This window comes from Rosa chinensis, chromosome 6, assembly GCF_002994745.2.
Source record: "Rosa chinensis cultivar Old Blush chromosome 6, RchiOBHm-V2, whole genome shotgun sequence".
NCBI lineage: Eukaryota > Viridiplantae > Streptophyta > Magnoliopsida > Rosales > Rosaceae > Rosa > Rosa chinensis.
Genome location: NC_037093.1, coordinates 49,380,602 through 49,408,061, shown reverse-complemented (window position 1 = coordinate 49,408,061; position 27,460 = coordinate 49,380,602). Strand labels below are relative to the sequence as shown.

At 38.2% G+C, this 27,460-nt stretch overlaps 1 protein-coding gene, 1 long non-coding RNA gene and 1 pseudogene across 6 annotated transcripts; 1 reads left to right on the top strand and 2 right to left on the bottom strand.

Moving 5' to 3' along the window:
- Positions 1-354: 354 nt before the first annotated feature.
- LOC112173601 lies at positions 355-3,839 on the bottom strand. 4 transcript variants are annotated; one of them, XR_005801296.1, is made up of 9 exons: positions 3,485-3,839; positions 3,068-3,286; positions 2,927-2,999; positions 2,669-2,848; positions 2,383-2,429; positions 2,033-2,112; positions 1,284-1,390; positions 1,051-1,139; positions 355-551 (listed from the first exon to the last, which is right to left on the bottom strand). It is a non-coding gene; the product is annotated as an uncharacterized LOC112173601 (long non-coding RNA). The 4 variants fall into 4 exon arrangements; XR_002925615.2 differs by having other exon boundaries at positions 1,284-1,456; positions 2,927-3,286; XR_002925614.2 differs by having other exon boundaries at positions 2,930-3,286.
- Positions 3,840-10,002: 6,163 nt separating this feature from the next.
- Positions 10,003-10,115, bottom strand: LOC112174980 (annotated as a pseudogene).
- A 14,067-nt stretch (positions 10,116-24,182) lies between these two features.
- LOC112172520 (WD repeat-containing protein 70) lies at positions 24,183-27,440 on the top strand. Of its 2 annotated transcripts, none has more exons than XR_002925306.2 (7): positions 24,183-25,019; positions 25,188-25,388; positions 25,648-25,755; positions 25,903-26,040; positions 26,143-26,394; positions 26,512-26,816; positions 26,912-27,053. XR_002925306.2 is itself a non-coding variant. In XM_024309901.2 (7 exons), exons 1-7 carry the CDS (start codon positions 24,303-24,305, stop codon positions 27,077-27,079), a joined length of 1,905 nt encoding a protein of 634 aa, XP_024165669.1. In that variant the 5' UTR covers positions 24,188-24,302; the 3' UTR covers positions 27,080-27,440. The 2 variants fall into 2 exon arrangements, 1 of the variants encoding a protein (XP_024165669.1); XM_024309901.2 differs by having other exon boundaries at positions 24,188-25,019; positions 26,496-26,816; positions 26,912-27,440.
- Positions 27,441-27,460: the final 20 nt, after the last annotated feature.

The window sequence follows — 27,460 nt, the reverse complement described above, 5'->3', positions numbered from 1 at the left end:
TTGTAAGTCATATACAAGGACACTGGAAAAGAGTCCTCTTTTCCCTACTAGGACACCTAAACTGTGTCCTTAAAAGTAAAAAATCAGTGTCCTTGTATCTATAAGAGGACACTTGAATTGTGTCCTTATATCATCAAAAACAATGTCCTTGTAACTATAAGAGGACACTTGATTTGTGTCCTTATATTATCAAAAACAATGTCCTTATATGTATAAGAGGACACTTGAGTTGTGTCCTTACATCCAAAAATAGATGTCCTTAAATATAATAGAAGACGCATAAACCGTGTCCTTAAAACTAAAAAATTGTCCAAAAAAAATATATTAAAAATATGATTTATACTCCGATTCAAGTTCATATCACAATACATATGACTTTGTCAACCAAAATAATTTTCAAACTAGCAATATTCAGTTCAATACAATCTCAAATCTTCCAGCTATACTCAATTACGAATTAGAATAATTCAAGATATTGAGTATTTGGGATAGACTACACTAGCATTCTAATTGTTTGCTGGAGAGTTCAGGTTTGGATCACACAGCAATGACTGCAATCAGATAAACAATATGAATTAGAAAAACTTCTTCCATCAACTAGGTGGTAGTTTAGTGTCAAATGCTATTTCCATTCTCAATGATCTACATGCTTCTACAGCCCTTGTTCTTTAAATGAGATAATGAGGCAGAGTGTATATACTTGAAATTTTTAATAGTTATGGCCTCCTTAAGATGTTTAAAAGTGCACAGATAATTCAGATTCTTTTTTTGAAGTGAGAGACTCAAATTAGTATACCCAACGTTGCCTTCCTAATGTAGTTACGTAAAGAGGCTATTGCGTTACAAAGGCTTTTGCTTATAGATTCAACTGAACAAGGTAAGGAAGGATTCAGGAATATATGAAATAAATAACAGAACTCAAAGATAATAAACCATGATTTCACAAATGGTGCCTTAGCAATTTACAAGCCTATGACATGATACAATTAAACATGAGACGAAAAATCAAATGACTAATTATTACCAAGCAATGGAAACAACATCGAATACCTGAATGGAAGTAAGTATAGCTGCTACATCACAAATAGGGCTCCACTGATTTTGTAGGATGTCCAAACAAATGCTTCCATTAGCATAAACTGGAAACAGGCAAACCGATGACAGAATTTAGAACTTGAAAGATTTATAAGCACTTTTGAGAATCCTACAGCTACATAAATCTAGATCTGTCCATTTCCTATAAATCAACAAAACAAAGAAGGAAAAAAGTTTATGATTCAAACCTCTTCTGTCCTAATTTAACAGTTAGTCAGTTACTAAACTGAACTTTCATTCTAATCACTGCAATAACCTCCAACTTCCAAAGAGAATTTATCCTTATAGTATTGATCTGCACAACCGAAAGCATCATTAAGGCTGAGTAGTTCGCAAGCTTCACTTCATCCATATACAAAAACTGCAAATAGAATTACTATTTGCTAAGCTTCCAAATATTGAATAATGACCAAAATTATGCATTGCAGGTTCTTCTCCAATTCAATAAGACACCAATATGTTAGGCCTCCATAATTACTATTTGCTATCAGTTAATAGTCACTGTCATAATAATACTGAAAGAGTAGAAATATCATACAAATTGATTCCAAAGTCAAAAACTCTACAACAATATCAATGAAAAAGTGCAGCTGCTTTCACGTAACCCAATATATATAACTATATATGCTTTTAGTCCAAAAATTCATCTAACAAATCTCTACACAAATCTGTGATCCTCATACTTCATGCAATACCACTGCAGTAGCACATCATCAACATATCTACGGTGATTAACAAATAAAACAATCCTTTTCTTACCTATTTAAATACCTGACCTTGTCTGATTAATAATGCCCTAACTTAAAACCACCTAAAAGCACTTGAACAACATAACATAACTCAACCTAGCTGTTAAGGAACTCACAGGGATTTAGATAAATTAACTAAAACATAATTTACAAAAGGCCATAATTGTGTTAGACAAAGTTCGAATTACCTGGTTATTATGCTTGTCCAGCTCAAGAGTAATCTCAGATCTTCTCCTAGTTGCTGCCGATGTCTCTCCCTGCAACCTCCCTGCAGTCAACTAAAACATTTAGAAATCATAAACTTATATCAAACTAAATATCAGAATACTTAAGGTAATTTTTAGACTCTAAAAGTAATTAAAAATGAACAAAGAAGATAATCTATAATCCCTTAAATATTCATTCCACATTTGAAGTCATAACACCAAAAGCATACATTCTTCATGATTGAATAGGAAAGCTGGTAACTAATTTCAAACTGTACAAACTTGCAGCAAACATAGATGTCATCAGGAAAAAAAAAAAACAATAAACTTACCAAATAACAGTTGAAGTTGAAGTTGTTGTCCAAGCGAATCTGTAATGCTACAAAAACAACCCTATAAATAAGCACTCACAAGGAATATCAATGCAATCTTGCAAAATCCAAAGCATTTGGTAAGTTACACAGGCAATGCACAAACAGTACTAGTTCAAATCCATTCACAGTTCTAAAACAGCAACAAAGCTCAAGGCTCTATCTTACTATATAAAAAACACTATCCATAGTACTCCAAGGTATAACTTTAGCAAACTAAGGTTTTAGATTGGAATAGAATGTATACATGAGCTTAACATTTCTCCACCAAACAGTGCTTCTGAAACAGCGAGCTTGTTTTTGGAATCGAAAGGTATTGCCTTGCATATTAGCAGTTTTATCAACCAGCAATTCCAACCAATCACCTCCCTCCAACACTTTGTCAATGTTCTCAATCATCACATTCCGGGACGATGAGGCTTGGCATCTGCAGAAGAGTAGTTGAAAACAAAATTAAACCTCTAAGATCTCATCCACATAATTAATGAATATAAATCTGACATACCACCTAATTCTGATTTGGATAGAGAAGAAAGCCACCGCCCATCAACACTTCGATCGGAGAAAACTCTTAGATCCTGGTGAAAGCAAACCAACGGGGAATCATGAAGAAAACAAGATCGAGAAGCAGAGCATAGCGAAATACCCGTCTGTGGTAAAGCAGAGCAGAGAGATATCACCATAATGATTTCTGGACATATCAAAAGAGCCTCATACTAAAACATACAGCAGAGATAGTCAATGTTGCAGTGAAGACAGATTCTTCTTTGGTTGATTTGCAGACCTTCCAACTTTGAACTGTTGGTTTCAGTCCATTGACATAATATTTTCCTCCTCCATCCCCAGGTTAAAACTACTCGCACACCTTTTCAACTCAAAATATATGATCCATTTCAGTAAAGTCAACACCAAAGCAATCCCCAGAAATTCAATACCCATAACCAATCAACCACATAACAAATGCACAAAGTAGAAACACAATTATGTAAAAAAATAAATAAATAAATAAAAACAACCCAGATAAGTAGATGCAAAAATGAAGTGCTTGAAACCAAGAAAGTACCGGAATCCTAAAAGACGGAGAGCAGACACAGCAGAGTCCAACACTTGCCTCTTCCTCCCCATAATTGCAATAGACGCTCCATGTTTCCCGAACTGGGTCGAAATCTCAAACCCAATACCCGACCTGCCTCCCGTTATCAAAGCCACCTTCCCTTTCAACGCATCCGCCTTAAACGGTGATTCCATCTCTCTCCATTTTCTCTGCGCTGCTCCATTAATTTAGGTTACCCAGAACCCTAACACACAGATTGATAAGAGAGAGAATACCATCGTCTGTGGTGACTGAATTCGACCAGAAGAGATGCAGAGAGAGGGTAGGTCGTAGGTCAACTTAAAAATAGAAGCCAAAGTGCAAATTTGTGTGGGGGAAAAAAGGTGGGAAGTAAGGGCTTGTCCGGTAACGTTTTTAAAAATGATTTTTCAAAAATCGATTTTGAAAATAAAAACGAGAAAACAAGATTGGATTTTTGATATCCGAAAATGTGTCCGGTAGCTTATTCCGAAAATAATTTTAAAAAATGAGAGAAGATTGCGATTAGAGATGAGAGAGAGACCTAAGAAGAAGATAGCGACGTGAGAATATGGAAGAAGAGAGCGCAATCTTTTTTTTCTTTGTTTTGGAAATATATCTCCGTGTTTTCTAAAATATGAGAATGAAAATGTGAAAACGTCTATTTGTCGTTTTCCTGTTTTACGAGTAAAATAAAAAATTATTTTCAAAAATTATTTTCTGCATTTTTGAAAACAGACCAACGAACGCATTTTCGAAAACAGACCAACGAACGCATTTTCAAGCCATTTTCATTTTATAAAATGAAAAAGATGACTTGAAAACGTTACCGAACGCCACCTTAACTTTTGGCAAATGAAAATGGGTGGGTCAACAAAGTTTGGTCCTGTTTTTTTAGTCGTGTCCTCATAAGGTTATTAGGACACTTTGATAAAAATGTGTCCTTATAGCCCATATTTCTAGTAGTGTATGCTCTTGCAAGTCTAGCGGAAGTAATACTTCGAACCGCTATGTAACTCCCCAACCAAGATTGCCCTCCTTGATTGGGGACTTGGGGGACTTGTACTTACATGAGCATTTGCAAGCATAATTAGCTATAATGAGCCACACTCATGATATCGCCAGCGGTACCAACTACTGCCAACTGTGTGACCTACGGAAACACAACCAAACAGGCTACCGCCTAAGCCCCAGCTCACCCCCATATCACCGTTGACGCACCGCCACGCGCCGCGCCAAGTTAGCATCAGAAGCTCCAGAAGCTGGGGACTGAAGCACATCAGTCCCACATCGATTACATGGAGAAAATCGGTTCCCTCCTCACCTATAAAAGGTTCTCTCCTCATTAATTACTCATTAACTAATTAGCTACTGTTACTTTGTCAACATAAATACATTGACTAACTTAGGCATCGGAGAAGAGAAGACCGCCCAGCGCAGTCTCCCTTTGACGCCCTCTGTATTTTATTTGACAGGTAAACGAAAGCTCTGAATATCATAAGTAGCGGTCCGCCCATCGGATCCGTGTTCACTGAGGTTCAGCTACCGCTGAACTTTTAGACATTAACAGTATTCAACCCAGTACATATCCCAGTAATCAGTTTTCTTTCTTTTTTGATAAAACATACGAATGGAACATTGATAATCTATCAGAACTGAGTTTATGCTATTAGTAAACAACATGAAACTTGTCAATTATTTAGCCCTGGGTCAATAAAAAAACACAAAAAAGATGGTCACAATTTCCTACACATAGGCTTGGTTCAAATAGGCGTCAAACCACTAACCCGAAAAGGTCTCAATGCCTCTATCCTTCCATAACTGAGAGATTCCTGGTTTACTGACTTCAATGATAGTACCCTCGAAATAATTGAGTCAAGCCTATTCAACGGTCCAATCTATTTTGATTGCTATCCAAAATTTACAATAAGCCTTAGTGAACCTCACTTATTAAAAGCTTCGATAAAATACTGTTTACTACATATACTTATAGGGTCTCGATGTTTCAGTCCATGACGTTTGAATTTCACCGAGATACTCCCTAAACTCTCTAATTTCACACAAAAGGTCCTTGCTGTCAATTTTCCGTCCAAAATTTCATTATCTTGCTGACGTGGCATTCCTTTCACACTGAAATGACTACTACACCCTCACCTTCTCTTTTTTTTAGTATTTATTTATTTGTTCTCTCATTTTTTGTTTTTTTTTTCCTTCATCATTTAGGCTTTAGAAATAAGATCAAAACCACACAAACCATAGCAATAGTACGTATTGTCCTGCTTTCATCAACTATTCTGTAGAGAGATCATCTGAGTTCTCCAATTTCAAATTCAAACATAATCAACAATCATATTTATGCTATAAAGTTTATCCGTAATAAAAAAAACTAATCAAAGAACTTCAAAATCTACCAACAATGAACCCGCAATAACCTCAAAAACCCCAAAACTTCAATTCTTGCAAACCCAACTAAAAGTGAAAACTAAGAGTACCAGTATGTAGAGCTCGATGAGGTGATGGTGTATGATGTCCTATTTGTCGCCGTTCATGGAGCTGCCAGAAAAGGAAGGAAACTTGCCGTAATAATCCAAAAGCTTCCCCGTTTCAATTCTCTCGCTTGAATCATCATCTGAACAAATAAACACCATGGATAGATCGGTGAGATCGAGAGGAAGACTCTGAATTAGGTACGGCATCGCGATTTGGCTAGAACCGGAAAACCCGCTGGTGATCCCAAAAACTTTTCAGGCTTCCACTTGCCGCAATCACCGGTATTTTGAAGCAGAGACTACCGAGATACGCATCGTACCACCAAGACGAGTCAACCAGACCAGTCAGGCATCCATCCGTGGCCAGAAGATGGAGAAATTGTTGGATCGCCCGTCGTTGCAAAACGGGTTGGGGAGAGGTCGGTCTCCTTTTTTTTCTTTTTCTTTTTTGTCCTCTCTTTCCTTTTAACCTCTTCTTCTTCCCATCTCTCTCGTCTCTGTACTCATCTTCACTGCAAACCCAAGCAAGTGCTGGCCATCCCACCATCCATCCATCATCCCCGTCATGGCGACAAGCACCAGCACCCCTCTCTATCTAACTCGGGTTTATCAGAATGTCAGATGGAGGAGGCTAGTTTTTTTAATTGAGCTGAGGCTTCTGGCTTGAAAAGGCTAGTTGGGGTTTGCAGCTCCGCCTCTTGGGCTGCTGCTACAGCTGCTTCTTCTTTGGAGGCAAAAGGAGGGGTGAGAGAGAGAGAGAGAGAGAGAGAGCTGGAAGAAGAAAATGTTTAAACAATAAACAAAAAAAGAGAGAACAAATAAATAATAAAAAAAGAGAAGGTGAGAGAATAATAGTTATTTCAGTGTGAAATGAATGCCACGTCAGCAAGATAACGGAATTTTGGATTGAAAATTGACGGCAGGGACTTTTTGTGTGAAATTAGAGAGTTTAGTGAGCATCTATGTAAAATTGAAACATCGAGACTCTATAAGTATATGGAGTAAATAGTATTTTGTCCTAAAAGCTTTAATTTTAAATATTAAAACTTTAGGATACCATGTCCTAGAGGGAATCCAACCCTTAGCCTTAATTTATAGAATCCATTATAAAGTTACTGGTACAAATATGAATTTTCAAGCTATAAGTAAAAGCCCAAAAGATCAAACTTTTTTAATTCAAAGTAGTCGAGAAAATGCTAATATTAGAGTTCCACATATAATCAGATGGTCTGATGTCCATTTCCCTTCTGAATGGTCTCTCACTAGTGAGAACCAACCTATCAATATATAGCATAATCTATCTGATTTAAACTCTATCCAACAATACAATGATGACACAGTAAGAATCAACTTTAATAATCCTAGAATAAATGATTACATGCATTTTTATGCATATAATTGTATCTAAAACACTAGAAATAAGTTAATCCTCAAATTAATTATTATGTAATTAATCCATTTTTATTTATTTTGTAGTAAATAAGCGGAGTTGTGGATTTTGGAAGAACTTGTGCAAAAATGGAGCTAATTGGTGTTATTGACAAAAAAGGACGAAAAGTCAACAATGGTCAATGAGTCAATGCAAGCAAATATGTGAAAATCTTTGGCTTGAGCTCGGGAAAAGCAAAGGAAGAAGAGAAGAAAAAAAAAACAAGAAGAAGCAAAGAAGGAGACTTAATTAAATAAATTGGCAGATAATCAATTAATTAACCAATTAATTAATTGGTTAATTAACCAATTATTTGATTAATCAAGCTTAGTAAAGTCGCAGCTCCACGTGCTTCTCCCTTTTCCTTGCAGCCATGCCATTTGTGATTAACCAGCCATGACGTCACTCCCTCCCCATCAACTATTGCAGCCATGCCATTTGTCCCATATCCTTTCCTCTTTCTCACAAAACCATCCCAGCCACTCAGTTGAATTAACCTATTCCTCTTCCTCTCTTGGGCAGCCGAAAGCCAGAGACCATTTTCCCTATCCTCTCTCTTCCTTCTTTTCAACAGTGCCACAACACACACCACCACCACCCCATTTATTATCCCTTCTCATTTCTCTCACCCATCACCACTCACTCTCTTCTTTTTTGTAATTTTCATCTTTTTGGAACTCACTCAAGGCCTCAAGGGAATCATCATCAAGAGTACCATACCTTAATTTGGATTGTTGGGTGAAGAAATTGCTTGATTCATACTAGCTCATAGCTAGAAGTCACCAAACTAACTCTCCCCTCTCTTCCTTATTATCTATTTCATAATTTTTATATACTTTTGTTGATGGATTCTTGTATGGGTTGTGAGTAGTTTAATTTTGGGAGTTAGGGTTGTAAAGCCCTAACTCATCTTGTGTAAATATTGATGCTTTAAATGAAATAAATGCAATTTCCATTGTGTATGCTTTAAATCCGAATTTATTGGTCCTTAGAAGCATGTTTCTAGGCTTTGTCACCCTTTGAAATTATGTTGTGGGCAATTGTGATAAATAGATTGATAAATTGACAACTTATTAATCTTGTGGCATCTAGCATTTAAGTGTGGTAACCATTAGCTAGCTTAATTGTAGCTAAGCTTGCTTGGGTCTCTATTATCTTGCTCTCTAGGCCTCTAATTTTAGATATTGCGGCTTTAACCGGCGTAATGCCTAAATTAGAGAGTTGATTGTGGCCCTAACCGGCATAATCAATACACCGAAAGGATAATTGGTTTAGTAGCCTTGACCGGTACTAGATACGAGACTCGACACATATAGGAAATGCATGCATTTGTGAAATTGGTATCGATATTTGCAAGATAGTTAGTATGAATCACCCGACACTCCCATGTTCCCATTAATTTGAAAATCCAAATTTAATTTCTTGCTTGATAATTAGTTGTTTGCTTTTATATTAGTTTACATTTAATTTAGTTAATTCTCAATTCAAAACTCCCAAACAAAATTCTACCTTCCATTGTGCGTAACTCATTTGGGCTACAAGTTAGTGGCTTTGATTAAGCCGAGCATTGCCGAGGCTTGGTGCCTTGTGAATATTATTTTGCTTTATTTTATTTTTATTTTTCATTGTATGCTTTTAAGTTATTCTAGCGCCAATTACCTCGGTTAGGTCCAATGCCTAATCCCCGAGGTACGATAATCAAGGTCCAAATACTTCCCTTACTTGACAATGATTCGTATGCTTGCGAAAGTATATGAAACAAGTCAATGGCGTCGTTGCGGGGGATTAGGGTCTTCGGATCTTAATCCCTTGGTAATTGGCATTTTGGGTCACTTTTAGCATACTTTTATTTTTATTTTTACTTATATATCTTGTTTCTTTGTTTATTTTTCATTTTGATTTGGTTAGTTTAGTCAAATTTAGTACTACTTGTGTTTAATTCTCTCTTCACCCCTCTAATTACTTGTCAATTTTTCGTGGGTTGAATTGGTGCTTATCTTGCTTATATTTTGGTCATTAAGATACTCGATTTCTTATTGGTCCTTTGTAGGTATATGAGCGATACTCTACTACCCATCAATTTGAGAAGTGGTTGTGTTTTGCAAAGACTACCTGGAGGAAGACCAACAAGGAGAGTTAGGAGACCAAGACATCGCTCACAAGCACCTTCTAGGTCTCCTATTCGAGTAGTAGATATGGCCAACGAGCGTCAAGAACCACAAGATGAGGATGAGATTTCATTGAGCCATTATTCATGTCCTAGCATTGTAAATGCTCCATCTTGCATTGTGCTTCCTCCGACAAATGCCAACTTTGAGATCAAGCCTAACATGTTGTCTATTCTACGGTTTCTACCTACTTTTCATGGCATGGCTAGTGAGAGGCCATATGATCATATAATTGAGTTTGATGCCATATGTTCCACTATGCACTTGGGAGGATTAACTTTGGAAGGTTTGAAGCTTTGATTGTTCCCATTTTCTTTGAAAGATCAAGCACGCACATGGTTTCATAAGCTTAAGCCAAGATCCATTCTCTCTTGGGCCGATATGCAAAGAGTCTTCTTGAATGCTTATTATCCACATCATCGGACTACTTATATGCGGGATAGCTTGACCAAGTTCTTTCAAGAGGATAATGAGACTTTTTATGATGCATGGGAGCGCTTCAAAGATATTGAGTTAGGTTGCCCTCATCATGGACTCACCAAGTGGCTTCTTTGTGAATCTTTCTACAATGGGTTGATTATTGATGATAGAAGGAGATTGGATAATGCATCGGGTGGAAATTTTCTAAAGAAAGGTCCTAATGCCAGTTGGGATATTTGTGAAGAAGTGGCTACACAATCCGGTCAATGGGATAATCATCAAAGGAGAAGAGGAGGTAGAGATGACCACACTACATCTAGAGGCCGAGTTGGTATGGAGCCTCGTGGTAGAGGTGTATATGATGGAGCCTCGTGGTAGAGGTGTATATGATGTTTCTCATGTTTCTAGAGATTGATGATGGAGTTATGAATTCTAAACTTGAAAGGCTTGAAGCAAAGATTGACAAGAAATTTGAGATGCTTCTTCAAGCACAAAAGGGTAATGGTAGGTCTTCTTCACATCTTTGCTTGATTTGTGAGTCCCCTAATCATTCTACTCATGATTGTCACTTGGCTTCACAATTTCCGGAATTTGCTAAGAAGCAAGTTAGAGCTATTAATTCTTATCAAAGGCTACCACAAAATGATCCTTATTCTCCTACATATAATCCGGGTTGGCGTAACCACCCAAATTTCTCATAGAAAGATGGTGGAGGGTCCTTTAATGCACACCAAGGTGGTTCTCATTCATATGGAGAGAATCAAGGCCTTAATTCTTCATCTTTTGGTCCTCACAGTCATGGAAACACACAATTTGGTGGACAAAATCATTATGGGCAGCAAGCATGTAGTTATAATTCTCAAGGCCAAGGGCCATCTTTTGGTGCTGCACATGCTTATGGAAGAGCCCCACATGATACTCAAGGGTTTGGTCAAAGTTCCCATTCATTTGGAGGTGCCAATCCTACACAAAATGCTCCTCCCAAATTTCAAAATAGGCAAGCACCACAACCGGAACCAAAGAAGTCTCATATGGATGATATATTGGCCACCCTAGCTCAAAGTCATACTTCTCTTACACAAAGCCAAGCAAAGACCGATCAAACTCTTAGTATTCTCGCTCAAGGTCAAAGTTCACTTGCACAATGTGTGGGGAAGTTAGAGATTCAATTGGGTCAAATGGCAAAAGAGCTTGGAGCACGTCCACAAGGAGCCCTACCTTCACAACCGGAGCCAAACCCAAGAGGAAAAGTCCATGAATGCAATGCCGTCACCACTTTACGTTCGGGAAAGGTATATGATAATCATGTTTACATGCCCTCATCTTCTAGTTTCCATTCAAATCCTTTATTTGTGCATGATGATGATTTGCACTCATATGGGGCCAAGAGAGAAGAAAATGTACCTCTTGGCCATGTTGTTGATGACCAATTGCATAAACATCATGATTCTTTTTATTATAAGGAGGATGGGACTGGAAGGGAAGAAAATGTACCTTCTGGTAAATATGGAGTGGGTGATGTGACTTTAAATGCAAAAGAAAGAAATAAGGGGGTGGATAAGGTAGCCTGAGGGGAAGAAAATGTACCTTCTGGAGAAGCTATTATTAATAGTGGTTATGATTTCTTATCCTTTGAGAATGATGCGAGAAAATATGGTTTGATTGATAGTGGCAAGGAAAGAGCTTTATTGAGAAAGAACACTTCTAGGGATGAGGATATCTCGGCCTCAAGATTAGATGGTGAGTCTATGAAGGCTAGGGACCCATCTAAGGCCGATGACACCTTTAGGGACGTTCTTGATGATATTAGACCCACATCCTATGAGTTTGAGTCATCTACTTCAACCGAAAAAGAGGAGAGAAATAAGGAGGAAGACCTATATGTGCATGGTAGCTCTAGGAATAGGAGTGGTCATGTCTACTCATCACTAGGCGAGGCCTTGAGGGTTAAGAACCCTAGTGGGACCGTGACAACCCCTAGGGGCACCACCGGGAGTCTCACCTTTGATCCACCTCTTGCTTTGAGCACACCGGAACCTCAACTTCCCTACCCTAATGTGCCAAGAAAGGAAAATGTAAAGAAGGGTAGGAAGAAGAAGAAAGTTGGTTTGATGTCCGAAGTGCATGATATTTTGAAGAAGGTCAATGCCAATATACCTTTGATTGAGCTCATTCGACAAATGCCGATTTATGCAAAATTTCTAAATGACTTGTGCACCCACAAAAGGAAGATAAAGAATGATGAGCGATTTGAGATTTCTGAGGAGGTTAGTGCTATCTTGCAAGGACGGATCCCTTAAAAACTCAAGGACTCGGGAAGCTTTACTATCTCTTGCACTATTGGTGAGAAAGTCTTTGATAGAGCTTTGATGGACCTTGGTTCAAGTGTTAACATTATTTCTTTTGAGACTTTTCAGAAACTTGACCTTGGTCCTATAAACGCTACTCCTATATACTTACAACTTGCGGACCAGAGCATTATTAGAGCTATGGGCATTGTTGAAGATGTGTTAATCAACGTTGATAAGTTCTACTTACCGGCGGATTTGGTGGTATTAGATATGGATGATGAACCTCATTGTGACAAAGACATACCTATTATTCTTGGTAGACCTTTTATGGCGACCGCGGGGATAAAAATTAATGTTCAAAAGGGCACTATCAAAATGAAGGTATTGGGCGAAAAAGTATTACTCAAGAGGCTTAAACCCATTTACCCTCCGGAGGTGGTAAAAAGTGTGCTTTCTATTAACTTGGTCAAGGGCAATGAAGCAAAGAGAGATAGAATTTTGGGCCCATTGAACCAAGTCCCACACTACAACCAAGAGCCATTGGTTTCTCATTCTTCCTCTCCTTGCCAAGTGTTTGCAATTTCTACTCTTGATGAGATATATGTGAATGAGGATCTTGCATTGAGTGAGGAGCAAAAGAATCAAATCAAGACAATAGAGGAGATTTGTGGGTTGAAAAAGAAGAAGAAGAAAGGATATCCTGAGTGGAACACTCCGGTGAATATCAAGTTTCTTGCATCATCTTGTGGAGGTTCTAGTACTAAAGCTTGTGTGGGTGGAGGTGGAAAGAAAGAGCCACCTTGAAGAGACCAAGTTCTATAGACCAGCTTGGGGTCTTTAAAAACAAGCGCTTCTAGGGAGGCAACCCTAGGTAGTTTTGAAATATCTTTTTTCTTGTTCATTTTGCATCAATAAGGCTATTTAGCCATCTTTTTGGAGGATGGGAGGTGTCCGGACTTTGAAATGTGAAGGAGAATTAATTTGGTGGTGAGCAATTTCTGTCCAAAATATTTGGTTGAATTTGGGTGACTATAGTCTCCATTATACATGCTATTCTGAGCTGAAATTTTCTGGATCTATTACTCTATGTGTCTTCTATCTTGTGCCAAAATTTGAGTCTCTTTGGATTACTGGAACTCAAGTTATTTAGTGGTCAATGCAAGAAGGTCAGAACAGAGATAGCTACTGTAGAGTGACTTTGAGAAGCTACACCCTTTACATATAAAGCTATTTGGAGTTAAAAAAATTTAGAGATATATCTTCACATGTCTTCTATATGTTGAAACAACGGTTTTTAATTTGAACCTTCCTACCTTCATATTTTGTGTTCCAAGTGGCAGAGGTTAGAAACAGAGCACAGCAGAAACTGTATAAAAGATCTGTGAATTTTGAGGCCAATGATTTTTGACTCAGAATTTATTTTTCTGTGAAATTCCAGGAAAAGATAAGTCATTGAGTCTAGTTTCATCTGCCATTCGTCTCACCCTCTTTTCGCCTCTGGAGCTTCAGATATTTCTGTTTTGGTGACTGAGGGTCAGCAAAAGACTTCATGACAGATCAACAATTTTGACCAGCTTTGGTTTTCATCTCATTTGGATATAGGTGGCTTACTTTATATGGATACAAAGCTCTCTAAGTCTACTTTCTATTCCATGAAGTCTCACATACTTATCTATTTCTGATTTTGAGATATGGGTATATGAAGACAGAAAGGTCACTGCTAGAAGTTTTCTGCACTCACTAGTTTTTGTTCACTCGGGTTGGTTGGACTTCTTGCACTTCAATTCTTCAGTGGAGGCCATTATTGGGCTATTGGGAGGTGTGTTGGATGTGGTCAAGACCATGTGCTTAATGGAGGACTCTTTTCCTTATTCTTTGAAGTGGTTGTTGTGTGACGTATTGCTCAAGGACATTTATGTTTTAAATGGAGTTGATCTTTTCATGAGCACCTAAAGCTAGCTTGGAGCATACATTAAGGAAGTCAAGGCCTTGTGCCTTGAGGTTGGTGTCTCATATTGGTCTTCTCCAAGGGTCGTGAGCAATGGAGGTGTCTACAAAGGGGGTTTTCTGTATCTTTTCTTCTAAATCATTTAGATTTTCATTTTCATAGTTAATTTGTGTGCCTATGAAAAAAAAATTGTTTTTTTTTTAGATTAGCTTTTTGTAATTATATTTTAGTGGTTAATGCCTTTTCCAACCCCAATGACGAGCCGTAGACTTAACTTGTTGTGATTGTGGGTAGATTGAGCATGATCTAGGACTTTGAATTTGTCTTGTGATTAAGCGTATATGTGATCTATGCTTGACTATATGTGTGCACATAGCCTATGGTTAGGTTGGTTCATCATAATTAGAGAAGCATATACATGATTTGATTGACTTGCATGCCCTTATTTGTGAGCTTTTGTGCCTATATCCAGAGGCGGAACTACATGGGGGCGGGAGATGGCCCTGGCCCCCCCAAACTTCTGAAAATATACATGTGTGCATATGTAATTGGTTGTGGATTTAATGAGATTGAGACCATAATCATGGCTCCCTCAATTACTCAGCTATGCATGAACTGATGAAAGCAATAAGAAATAATAATATATTTCACACAATTTGTTTATCTAATCTATTAATAAATGCTTGTGAAAAAATAAAAAGAAGATCTAAATGAATGCTGTAAAAGAAAACATTAATACGTAACTTAAAATATTAAAGCTTGATTTACAACTGATAAATATATCATATGTTAAATTAATTTTTATAATAGATTTTTTTGTCAAAAATACTTCATCATTTTTCGGCCCCCCCACATATAATTTTCTAGTTCCGCCACTGCCTATATCTATAGTGTATGCATCGTTCATTCACTTATTCTTTCATGTGTGTACAATTTCATGACATTGCGTATCTAGAACTTGCTTGAGATCTCTCGAGGCTACTTTTAGCTTACGACAGGATAGAAAGGATTGAGGCAATTAGGTTAATACCACCAGGGCCAAAGAAGCATGTGCCTAAAGATATTTACCACTAGATTGCCACTTTGAGCCTATGTATATAGTTAGCCTTTTTGTTCATTCGCACCACAAATTCCTACCTAGCTTAAAAACTTTTATCCCACCCTTCCATGGTAGTTGGTGAAGTGATTCGAGAGAATGACTTTATGTTTGAGTGCTTCAAAAGAAAGAAAAAGTCAAAAAGTGTGAGGTTACAAAAGAATAAGTATGGGGGTGATTTGTATAGAAAAGAAAGTTCTCAAAAAAAAAAGAGAGAAGAAAGTTTGTGAAAATAGAAAGAAAGTTCAAGGAAAAGAAAAGTAGAAGGAAAAAAAAATTAAAAAATTAAAAAAAAAGTAAGTTGTGTGAAGAAAAGAAAAGAAAAAAAAAAAGTATTACGTAGTATTGTGTGGGTTGTACATTGGGTTTTATAGTGAGTGACTTAGCATTCGAAAGCAAAAGTCTTAAATCTCTACAAGAGAGAGCTGCTTCACCGATTTCTATGGACTTTGTATTTCCTTATCCTTCATTTCTATTAGCCACTTGCCCTTAGCCCCATTACAACCAAATAAAAGGCCTCTTAATCTTGAATGTTGTGAGCTACCTAACGGAGATGAGATCGAAGAGCAAGCATATGGCAGCGCATGTTATGAAATCATTTTTGAGTGAAACACATATAGCCCCTAAACACTTGAGCGGTAATATTTAGTGAACCTATGTGTGTTTAGCGGGTTATGTTGGGTCTTTTATATGCCTATTTAATTATGGTGGATTAATTTGACACATGGTCACATATGCATATACTTGAGCATCTATTACACATGCATCTTAATTGTCTTACAAATTCAAAAATCTTATGTTGTGTTTATGTCTACTTCATGGTCATGTACATAATTAGTTCTCTGAGGGCTATGGTTGGAAAGGCTAATACTACATTATCTTTATGTTTGTGAGTTAGTATATTTTTGGATTAAATTTCATTTTAGTTTGCTTGAGGACAAGCAAAGTTCAAGTGTGGGGGTGTGATTACATGCATTTTTATGCATATAATTGTATCTAAAACACTATAAATAAGTTAATCCTCAAATCAATTATTATGTAATTAATCCATTTTTATTTATTTTGTAGTAAATAAGCGGAGTTGCGGATTTCGGAAGTTATGCAAAAATGGAGCTAATTGGAGTTATCGACAAAAAAAGACGAAAAGTCAACAATGGTCAATGAGTCAATGCAAGAAAATACGTGAAAATCTTTGGCTTGAGCTCGGGAAAAGCAAAGGAAGAAGAGAAAAAAAAAAAAAACAAGAAAAAGCAAAGGAGACATAATTAAATGAATTGGCAGATAATCAATTAATTAACCAATTAACTAATTGGTTAATTAACCAATTATTTGATTAATCAAGCTTAGTAAAGTCAGCAGCTCCACGTGCTTCTCCCTTTTCCTTGTAGCCATGCCATTTGTGATTAACCAGCCATGACGTCACTCCCTCCCCCTCAACCATTGCAACCATGCCATTTGTCCCATTTCCTTTCCTCTTTCTCACGAAACTATCCCAGCCACTCAGTTGAATTAACCCATTCCTCTTCCTCTCTTGTGCAGCGAAAGCCAGAGACCCCATTTTCCCTTTCCTCTCTCTTCCTTCTTTTCAACAGTGCAGCAACACACACCACCACCACCCCATTTATTATCCCTTCTCATTTCTCTCACCCATCACCACTCACTCTCTTCTTTTTTGTAATTTTCATTTTTTTGGGACTCACTTAAGGCCTCAAGGGAATCATCATCAAAAGTACCATACCTTAATTTGGGTAGTTGGGTGAAAAAATTGCTTGATTCATACTAGCTCATAGCTAGAAGTGACCAAGCTAACTCTCCCCTCTCTTTCTTATTATCTATTTCATAATTTTTATATACTTTTGTTGATGGATTCTTGTATGGGTTGTGAGTAGTTTAATTTTGGGAGTTAGGGTTGTGAAGCCCTAACTCATCTTGTGTAAATATTGATGCTTTAAATGAAATAAATGCAATTTCCATTGTGTATGCTTTAAATCCGAATTTATTAGTCCTTAGAAGCATGTTTCTAGGCTTTGTCACCCTTTGAAATTATGTTGTGGGCAATTGTGATAAATAGATTGATAAATTGACAACTTATTAATCTTGTGGCATCTAAGATTTAAGTGTGGTAACCATTAGCTAGCTTAATTGTAGCTAAGATTGCTTGGGTCTCTATTATCTTGCTCTCTAGGCCTCTAATTTTGAATATTGCGGCCTTAACCGGCGTAATGCCCAAATTAGAGAGTTGATTGTGGCCCTAACCGGCATAATCGATACACCGAAAGGATAATTGGTTTAGTAGCCTTGACCGGTACTAGATACGGGACTCGACACATATAGGAAATGCATGCATTTGTGAAATTGGCATCGATATTTTGAAGATAGTTAGTATGAATCACCCGACACTCCCATGTTCCCATTAATTTGAAAATCGAAATTTAATTTCTTGCTTGATAATTAGTTGTTTACTTTTATTTTAGTTTACTTTAATTTAGTTAATTCTCAATTCAAAACTCCCAAACAAAATTCTACCTTCCATTGTGCATAACTCATTTGGGCTCCAAGTTAGTGGCTTTGATTAGGCTTAGTGTGAGCTAAGCCGAGCATTGTCGAGGCTTGGTGCCTTGTGAATATTATTTTGCTTTATTTTATTTTTATTTTTCATTGTATGCTTTTAAATTATTCTAGCGCCAATTACCTTGATTAGGTCCAACGCCTAATCCCCGAGTACGATAATCAAGGTCCAAATACTTCCCTTACTTAACAACGATTCGTACGCTTGCAAAAGTATATGAACCAAGTCAATAAGTCAAAATCTTAGGATCCATGAATTAGGACAATCTTCAAGGCATTCTTTCACAGCTTCAAGGCATTCTTTTGCCTGTTCCACCTCCGCCGAAACTATGTCAAGACAAGATTATGACCTAGATAAAGAAGTAAAGAATATTAGAATAAAAGAATTAGAGGAAGAATTACAAAAACTAAAAATTAAAAATATTAAAACCACCTCTCATGTTAGTTACCCCAGTTATGTAGAAACTGAAACTTAACAAGTTTTAGATGAGGAACAAACATCTCCCAAAGCTACTGACTTTGAGGTTGTTCCTCAAATAAACCCTCAACTAAGTACACTTAGTCGGCCATTCACAATTATTCAACATTTCATAGGCAGACCTAGCCACATCACCTCTAGAATCCATGATCAACTTAGCAATCCCAGATGTTCAACCTTAAGTGATTTTAAATGTATAAAGATGTTTTCATTTCTAGAGCTATGCTTAGAGATGATAGTAACCAACCCTTTTGGAAAGAAAAATTCATAAATAGCTTGCCCCAACTATTTGCTCACAAAATTTGACAAGTCCTGAGTAATGAAATAGGGCACATTAATTACGATAGCCTTACTTATGGAAATATTATTACAATTATTCAAAAAGATAGGATTAAAAATGTGCATAGACATGAAATTAAATTCTCAAGTAAAATCAGATAAGAAAACAGCCAAATATGAATTAGGCAACTTTTGTGAACAATATGGTCTATTACCTCTACCTCCATCACGCCGACATAAAAAGAAAAACAATGAATTTGATTATCATCATACAAAATGAAAATTTACTCCCAATAAATTTTACTCAAGAAACAAAAATAATTTCAAACCAAACAAATTTTACTCTAAAAAAATTTCCGAAAACCCTGGCCACCCAAACAGAAAATTTTCTGACAAAAGTAAAACCAAATGTTATAAATGTAACAAAACAGGTCACTTTGCAAATAATTGCCCGGTAAAAAATACTATTAAACAATTAAAAATAAGTAATGAAGAATGTGAAAATCTTACCTGGATTTTAGAATTAAGAAACACTGATTCTGAAAATGAACATAGTGAAAATAATTTTACATCAATAGAATCTTTCATCTCAGCTGATTCTAATGAACATTTTTCACTAGATATCACTTTTGGGCAAAGATACTTGTTGCAAAACAATAAATGTTCTTTCTAAACAAGAACAAGAATCATTATTAATCGACCTAATTGCAAAAATCGATAACCAAGAATTAAAATCTGAATACCTCAAGAAGTTGAAAAAATTAATCACACAGGAAAATATTGTTAACATTCCTCAGTAAAGAATTTGCTTCACTTCCACCTTTGACAAATTCAAAACTAGTAAAAAAAGAAATAACAATTCAAGATTTACAACAAGAAATAAAGACAATTAAAACACAAATACAATCATTACAAAAAAACTAAATTTAGAAATCAGTCATGACAACAAACAAAATCAAACATGATTTAAATATTCTTAAAATAGATAATCAATTCCTTAAAATACACCATCCTACCAAAAACCCTACAACAATGAACTATCTGAGTAAAACGATGCAGAATCATCTGAGCAAAAAACCCTTAGTATTATGCATCAAATCCAACTCAAAAAATGGTATGCCGAAGTACACCTTAAAATCAAAGACCTTCAATTAATAACAACAACACTTATTGATTCAAGTGCAGATCTCAACTACATATAAGAAGGTCTAATACCTTCTAAATATTTTGAAAAAACTAAAGAAACATTAAGATCAGCTAATGGAACCAAAATGGATATGAAATACGGAATTCCCAAAGCACATGTCTGTCAAAACAATGCATGCTTCAAAACACCATTTGTCCTAGTCAAAAACTTAACCAACAAAGTAATTCTCGGTCTTCCTTTCATCACTTTAATATACCATTTCACAATAGAACACCATGGTATTACACACACACACACATATAGTTGCATTCTATAAGTAAAGAAACCATTCTAGATGCACCGTTGAAAACAGCAGAAGACTTCCACTTATTCCAAAACCATATATGCATATATACATGCATCTGCTACAATCATTCATATGCATGTATCAGCAGAACTTAACAAAGTGATATGTTTCCTTCAACCTACCACTAATTAGCTCCTACATATATGACTTGACGAAAACTTTGGCCACTCACTCCGCATCACATCAATGTCCTCTTGGCAATACACAAGGTTGCTTCTCATCTCCCACTGAAACGATTTCAAGTAACAAACCCAAGTTATATAAAGTGTAGGTCAACAGTACCAAACAGATCATTCAAACACATATAGAATACTAAGTGAATGAAAACAGGTGTATAGCTTATAATTAAGTGTACCTTGTTGGCAAATGATAAATCCTTATCCTCAAATGTATCTCTCATGTAGCGCATCACAAAGTAGTCATAGTTCTTAGCAGTAAGTTGAGGAAATTGCAGATCAAGTGATCAATCCCTTGACCTCACGAAAGGACTGGAAACTTCATATCATGGTACAGTTTCAAAACTTGCCTCACCAAGCGAGGTCAATGGGGATAAGGCAAATTATGTTGGCATGACACTGGTAGTTTAAGATCACGGAAAAAAAAAATTAAGGGTTAAATGCTGTTTACTCCCTGAACTTTTACCCAAAAAACACTTCAGTCCCTGTCCTTCTAATTTCACATGTTTAATCCTTGTACTTATCAATTTTGGACCAATAGGTCCATTCCGTTACAATCCGTCCAAAAAATCGGTTAACTTGCTGACGTGGCACTCCTTCCGCGTCAAAAAGCTTATTATACCCTCACTTTTTTTTTCCTTCTCCCAATATGTTCATCTCTTCTTCTTTCTTCTTCCTTCTTCGAGCTCTCTCTTCTTTAGAAACCTCAACATGAGCAACACGAGATGGGGCTGCAACGAAGCCCTTCTCCTTCAAAACCCTAAACATCTCGCTCACCCTAAACCCTAATCAACTGCCAATTTCAAGTGAACCCCAACTGGCCTCGTTGGGCCAGAAGCCTCAGCCCAACACTGCCAATCTGAACCCAAAATCAAGGTTGAGAGAGAAAGATGGAGGTTCGTACTCGGTTACCATAGAAGGAGTTTCGGTCTGAAATTGGAAGAGTGTGGGTCTGAAATTGAATGAGTTTCAAGTCACACATAGCTCTAAGATCTCTGTTTGCTTCAAACCCAGAAACCCATGAGCAAGAAATGGATGAAGAAGAAGACCCAGATGCCCAAGTTCAACACTTTATCGGCCCAGAACATTACTTGGTACTGAGGAGTTATTTTCGGGTTATATTCTGTTTGTGTAGCTTGATTTGAGTTCTGGGTTTGCTTTATTTGCTACTGGTTTCAGTGTTGTTAATGGCAATGAGGGTGGGGAAAGCTGTGCGTTTTGAAAAACCTGATGGGGAAAGATATTTTGGCCCAATATGATCTGGGTAGGGAGCTCGGCCATGGAGAATTTGGAATCACCTATTTCTGCATAGATTTGTCATCAGGTGAGAAATTCTCCAGCAAATGGATTTCAAAGTCAACTTAGACTGATGTGGATAGCGAGGATGTAAGACGTGATGTGGAGATCATGAGGCATTTTCCTTAGCACCCCAACATTCATAAAAAACCAAACTCACCAATCGGTGATGTAAATTGCGGCCATGGTGGAGAGCATAGCAAGCAGGAGAGCTGAAATTCTCGACTGAAAAACGATAGCCAGTTCTTTGATGGCCGGCCATCCATGGTTTGAAGAAACAGATAGAGCTTCTTCCTTGAATTTAGGCGAGGCTTAGTGAATTTGGATGGTGAGTCGGATATGAGAGGTTGAATGTTGAGAGAGTTGGAAGAAGAATAAGAAAACAGAAGGAAAAAAAAATACAATAATAAATTTAAAAAAAAAAAAGTAAATAAGGGTATAATAGTCATTTTACCACAAAAATACTGTCACGTCAGCTATTTAACGGAAGTTTTGGAGGGAGGGTAACGGAATTGACCTATTGATTCAAAATTGAGAGTATAGGGAGTAAACGTGTGAAATTAGAAGGACAGGGACTGAAATATTTTTTGGGTAAAAGTTCAAGGAGTAAACAGTATTTAACCCAAAAATTAATAAAGAAAATGCGTGAGGATAGCATGGCTCCAACAAGATCTACATGTAATGACAATGTTTCGACTAGTAACAACTTTAAGATCCTTACTCAAGTGCAACAAGATGAGCCCATTGTTGCAAATGAACAAGAGATAGTTGGACTCTGCTTAAACACTTTGGTTGACACTGAGTAGAACATAATGTTCCAAAGATTTGTTGGGGTGATTTGGAAAAAGAAGAACCGTACCTCTTGGTCATACACTTTATGCTTAATCTGAGATTAATTATGAAACTTGGTTTGATGAGGGTGAAGCAGCTTTAGATGAGAATCTTCTTCGCACTCTTCCAAAGCCTGAACACAAAGAATTCAAGCAAAACAATGTCAAATGAGTTCAAGGTACACGACGCGCAATAGAACACACATGATGCGTCTCAACTTTGGTTCTTTGGACTTTGGTTTATCTTCAACCATATCCATAGTTTGGTAATGCTTGTTGCTTTTTTATTCCTTATACGAGGTTTTGGTCTCATGTCTTCCCCTGATGATATTTGTTCTCTCTTTCACTTAATACATTTTTCTTTTGCCAAAAAAAAAAACGCAAAAGAAAAATTCCATCATCTTTCCCTCCTCCAAAGTCCAAACACGCTAAAGTAAGGGGGGTGAAATTTGCACCCCCAAATTTACAAACCACACCCCATTTTATTTTTTTAATAATATTTCTTATCATCTCTTTTCCAACTTCCTAAAACACCCTCAAAGTCTCTCTCTCCCCCTTTCTCTTCCAGATCACCACCAAGGTCCTCTCTCTCTCTCTCTCTCTTCTTCCCGATCTTCATGAGCTCGGAGTCGGACGAGGAAATCGGGGACCGGCAGAGCGGGCAGGTCTGCTGGGAGTGGAGCCACGTGTCGATGCATGATACGTGGGAAGGCTTACGTGACAGCAGAGAGGGAGTAGCCGGAGCTGATCGTCCTGCTCGAACTTCGAGGTCGGAAGCGACGACGGCAGTGGAGGAGGCTCGGCGGTGCTTGATGGTGGAGAAGGCAAAGACCGGGAGCGAGGCGGCGGCGGATTCGGCAAAGGGAGAATGAGGCGACGATGGTGACGACGAAGATGATGATGAGAATGCTCGGACTTAAGGTTTTCACGGTCAATGAGAGGTTATTGTGAGGTGGCGAGGTGGTGGAGGTTGATAATGGCGGTGGCGGCGGAGTCCTTGGCGAAGATCGGCTTCAGAATGCCAACATTCCTATTGACGTTTCTCTTGGGCTTGATCGCGTCGGCGTCTGCTTACTCGGAGACACCAAGTCCTATGATGAGTGTGCGACTATGATCCAAGTTTATGATACTTATGGAAATGGGGTGCTTGATTTTAATGAGTTTCACCGAATTATGGCTTAAACGGCTTTAATTTTGCGAAAAAGATTACCTAACGAATCGATCACAGAATATGTATGTAAGCGCTTGGTTGTGTGGTTCTTCATGATCTTGATATGGTAATCAATGGACCCAAATTATGATTCGGTTTTGCTTTGCTTTGAAGAAAAGGTTCTTGGGCTTCGCCTTTGCCTTCGATTTTGGTGCGGCAGCGGCGGCCTTGACGGCGGTTTCAGCAGTGGATGTTGAGGACTTGGCGGACAGTGGGAAGAAGAACAGGGACCTTGGTGGTGGTCTGGAAGAGAGAGGGGGGAGGAGAGATAGAGACTTTGAGGGTGTTTTAGGAAGTGGAAAAAGAGATGATAAGAAATATTATTAAAAAAATAAAATGGAGTGTGGTTTGTAAATTGAGGGGTGCAAATTTCACCCTTCTAAAGTAAATAGAAGATTGTGTCATTTGAAAGTTGACGGGTTGACCCGAGACCACCTGTTAAATTCACGTCTTATTTCGGGTCCAAACACAATAATTGGGCTCAGTTGTAGTTGGGCCTGCTGGGATGGACTACCCCGAACCAGTTGTTTATCTCAATAGCTCATGTTCAAACTTCCATGGCGGTAGAGCTTCGCCATATATAACCCAATCTGGTTCCGGCCAACGACGAAGAACAAAAATCACAGTGCGGAGAACAAATGGCGGACGACGCAGCGGAGATCTACGACGGAGCCAGAGCCGAATTTCCTCTCACATTCGGTAAGCAATCCAAATCTCAAACCCCTCTCGAAGCCATCCACAATACGACCCGTCGTAACCAGAACCTTCAACAACAGCAACGACAACCACCACCCTCCTCCGCCGACCTCCCTTCTCTCTCCTCCTCCTCCTCCAAAACCTGGCTCAATTCCCTCCGTACCGCCAAAACCCCCAACCCTAACCCTAACCCTAGCGATTCGGATGCAACCCTTATCGGACCGCCTCGTCCACCGCAGCCTGATTCGGCCTCCGACGACGACGGCGATGCCCTCATCGGACCGCCGCCGCCTCCCGGGAGTGCCGAGAGCGACGACGATGGTGAGATGATTGGACCGCCGGCGCCGGGGAGGTCCAATAGAGACGATTGGGATTCCGATGCGGAAGAGGAGAACAAGTACCGGATTCCGGTGAGCAATGAGATTGTGCTGAAGGGACACACCAAGGTGGTTTCGGCCCTCGCCATTGATCACACTGGTTCTAGAGTTATATCTGGTAGCTATGACTATTCTGTGAGAATGTACGATTTTCAAGGAATGAATGCAAAGTTGCAATCTTTCCGGCAGCTGGAGCCGTCTGAAGGTCATCAGGTCAGAACTATAAGCTGGAGCCCCACCGGCGACCGGTTTCTGTGTGTCACCGGCTCAGCTCAGGCAAAGGTGAATCCCCATTAGCTTCATCTTGTTATTGTGTGCATTGCCTAGCTTTGTTTTTATCTGTATGGGGTTGAGGGGTTTTGCAATTTGTTATATGATGGTTGTGTGTTTTGTTTTGCAATTTGAATTTGTTATAAGGTTTCTGAAAAGTGAAAACATTTGCATTATCAGATTTATGATCGTGACGGACTTACGCTAGGAGAGTTTGTAAAAGGGGACATGTATATTCGTGATCTTAAGAATACCAAGGGGCATATTACTGGATTGACCTGTGGACAGTGGCACCCTAGAAAGAAAGACGAAATCTTGACATCATCGGAGGATGGGTCACTGCGCATTTGGGATGTTAATAACTTCAATACTCAGAAACAGGTAAACAAAAATTTTGGGTTTTACTTGCAAGACAATTTCATAGGAATGTATGGGTTTTAAGTATCACACATAACCTTGCCAGCACTGCATTGTGTGTTGTTCTCTTGAGATTTTGGACGTGGTTTATGTTGATGCACAATCATTGTCTGCTATTCAGATTTGATTTCTAATGTGGAGACCTTTTTTTGCTTTTAGTATTGAGAATAGTTTTCACTGAACAAGAGTTTTCGACTAAATCATGCAATACTTCTATAACTAGGTAATCAAGCCAAAACTTGCTAGGCCTGGAAGAGTTCCAGTCACCACTTGTACTTGGGATCATGAAGGACAACGGATTGCAGGTGGTATAGGAGATGGTTCTATACAAGTACGTTTTGTCTGAATATCTCTTATTTAAATAACCTCATTTTGTCTATTCCTTTTTTTGGAGGGAAGTTTGCATTGATTTCCTAGATGAATAATTAATACTCTTATGTCTCGGATTATTCTCACATAACTCAAATCGTTCTATTAGGTTTGGAACATTAAGCCCGGATGGGGAAGTAGGCCGGACATACACGTTCAGGAAGCTCATTCAGATGATATTACTGGGCTTAAGTTTTCTAGGGATGGAAGAATCTTACTCTCAAGAAGCTGTGATGGCACTTTGAAGGTAATGTGTGTAGTATATTGCCATCCACTACCAGACAAATTGGTGCCTCTATGGATTTTCTCTGTGGTGGATTTACCTTCTAACATTTGAAATATGTACCAGGTTTGGGACTTACGTCAGATGAAAGATCCTCTGAAGGTGTTTCAGGATCTCCCAAATAACTATGCACAAACCAATGTCGCATTTAGTCCTGATGAGCAACTCTTTCTGACTGGAACCTCAATTGAAAGGGAGAGCACAACTGGAGGTTTACTATGCTTCTTTGATCGAGCAAAACTGGAACTTGTTTCTAAAGTTGGGATATCCGCTACTTGTAGTGTTGTGCAATGTGCCTGGCACCCAAAATTGAATCAGGTAATACTCTCATTGCTAACATCCTTGTTTAATCAATCGTTTTCTTTAGTCTTCCATGCATTGTTGATCTATTGAGAAGCACACTTCTTTTATCCCTGAAGATCTTTGCAACATCAGGAGATAAAAGCCAAGGCGGAACTCATGTACTATATGATCCAACTCTTAGTGAAAGAGGAGCTCTTGTCTGTGTTGCACGTGCCCCTAGGAAAAAATCTGTTGATGATTTTGTGGCAAACCCAGTCATACACAACCCTCATGCTCTACCCTTATTTAGAGATCAACCAAGCCGTAAACGTGAGCGAGAGAAAACATTGAAGGATCCAGTTAAATCCCATAAGCCTGACCTTCCCATGACAGGACCAGGCTTTGGTGGAAGAGTTGGTGCAAGTAAAGGAAGCTTATTGACCCAGTACCTAATGAAGGTATGCTATTTGTCCAATTCAATAGTCATCTTTCCTTTTCAAATTAATATACTGAAGAAATGAAGACAGTTCTCATCGTTTGTTTCCCATCTCAGCAAGGTGGTATGATCAAGGAGACGTGGATGGACGAAGATCCAAGAGAAGCCATACTGAAGTATGCAGATGTTGCAGCAAAAGATCCAAAGTACATAGCTCCAGCTTATGCAGAAACCCAGCCTGAAACAGTTTTTGCGAAATCAGACTCTGAGGACGAGGAGAAATGATCTGATTATGGCTCCGATGATAGTCATTACTGGAATGTGACTGTTGCTTGACCAAGGATGAAACCAAAAGCTCCGCAGCGTTGCATCTGCAGAAACAATGTGAGCGCCATACTAATGGTCGTACTGAGGATTCAACTCTTGAAGGAAAAATGCTAGAACTATACTTGGTAGTTGGTAGAATGAAATGTGATACGTTGAATTTGCTATATTAATGGATGTGGTCCTCCAAAATTACGCCATCACAATGTAAATGTAAGTGTGATAGCAAGTGGTGCAGGTTTGTCTAAAACATTTCTTTAAAACTTTGTGACAGTAAAGTTTTGTAGTACTTTATGACTGAAATTAGGTATTCTAGCTTCAACTTGTGTTGCCTAAATTAGA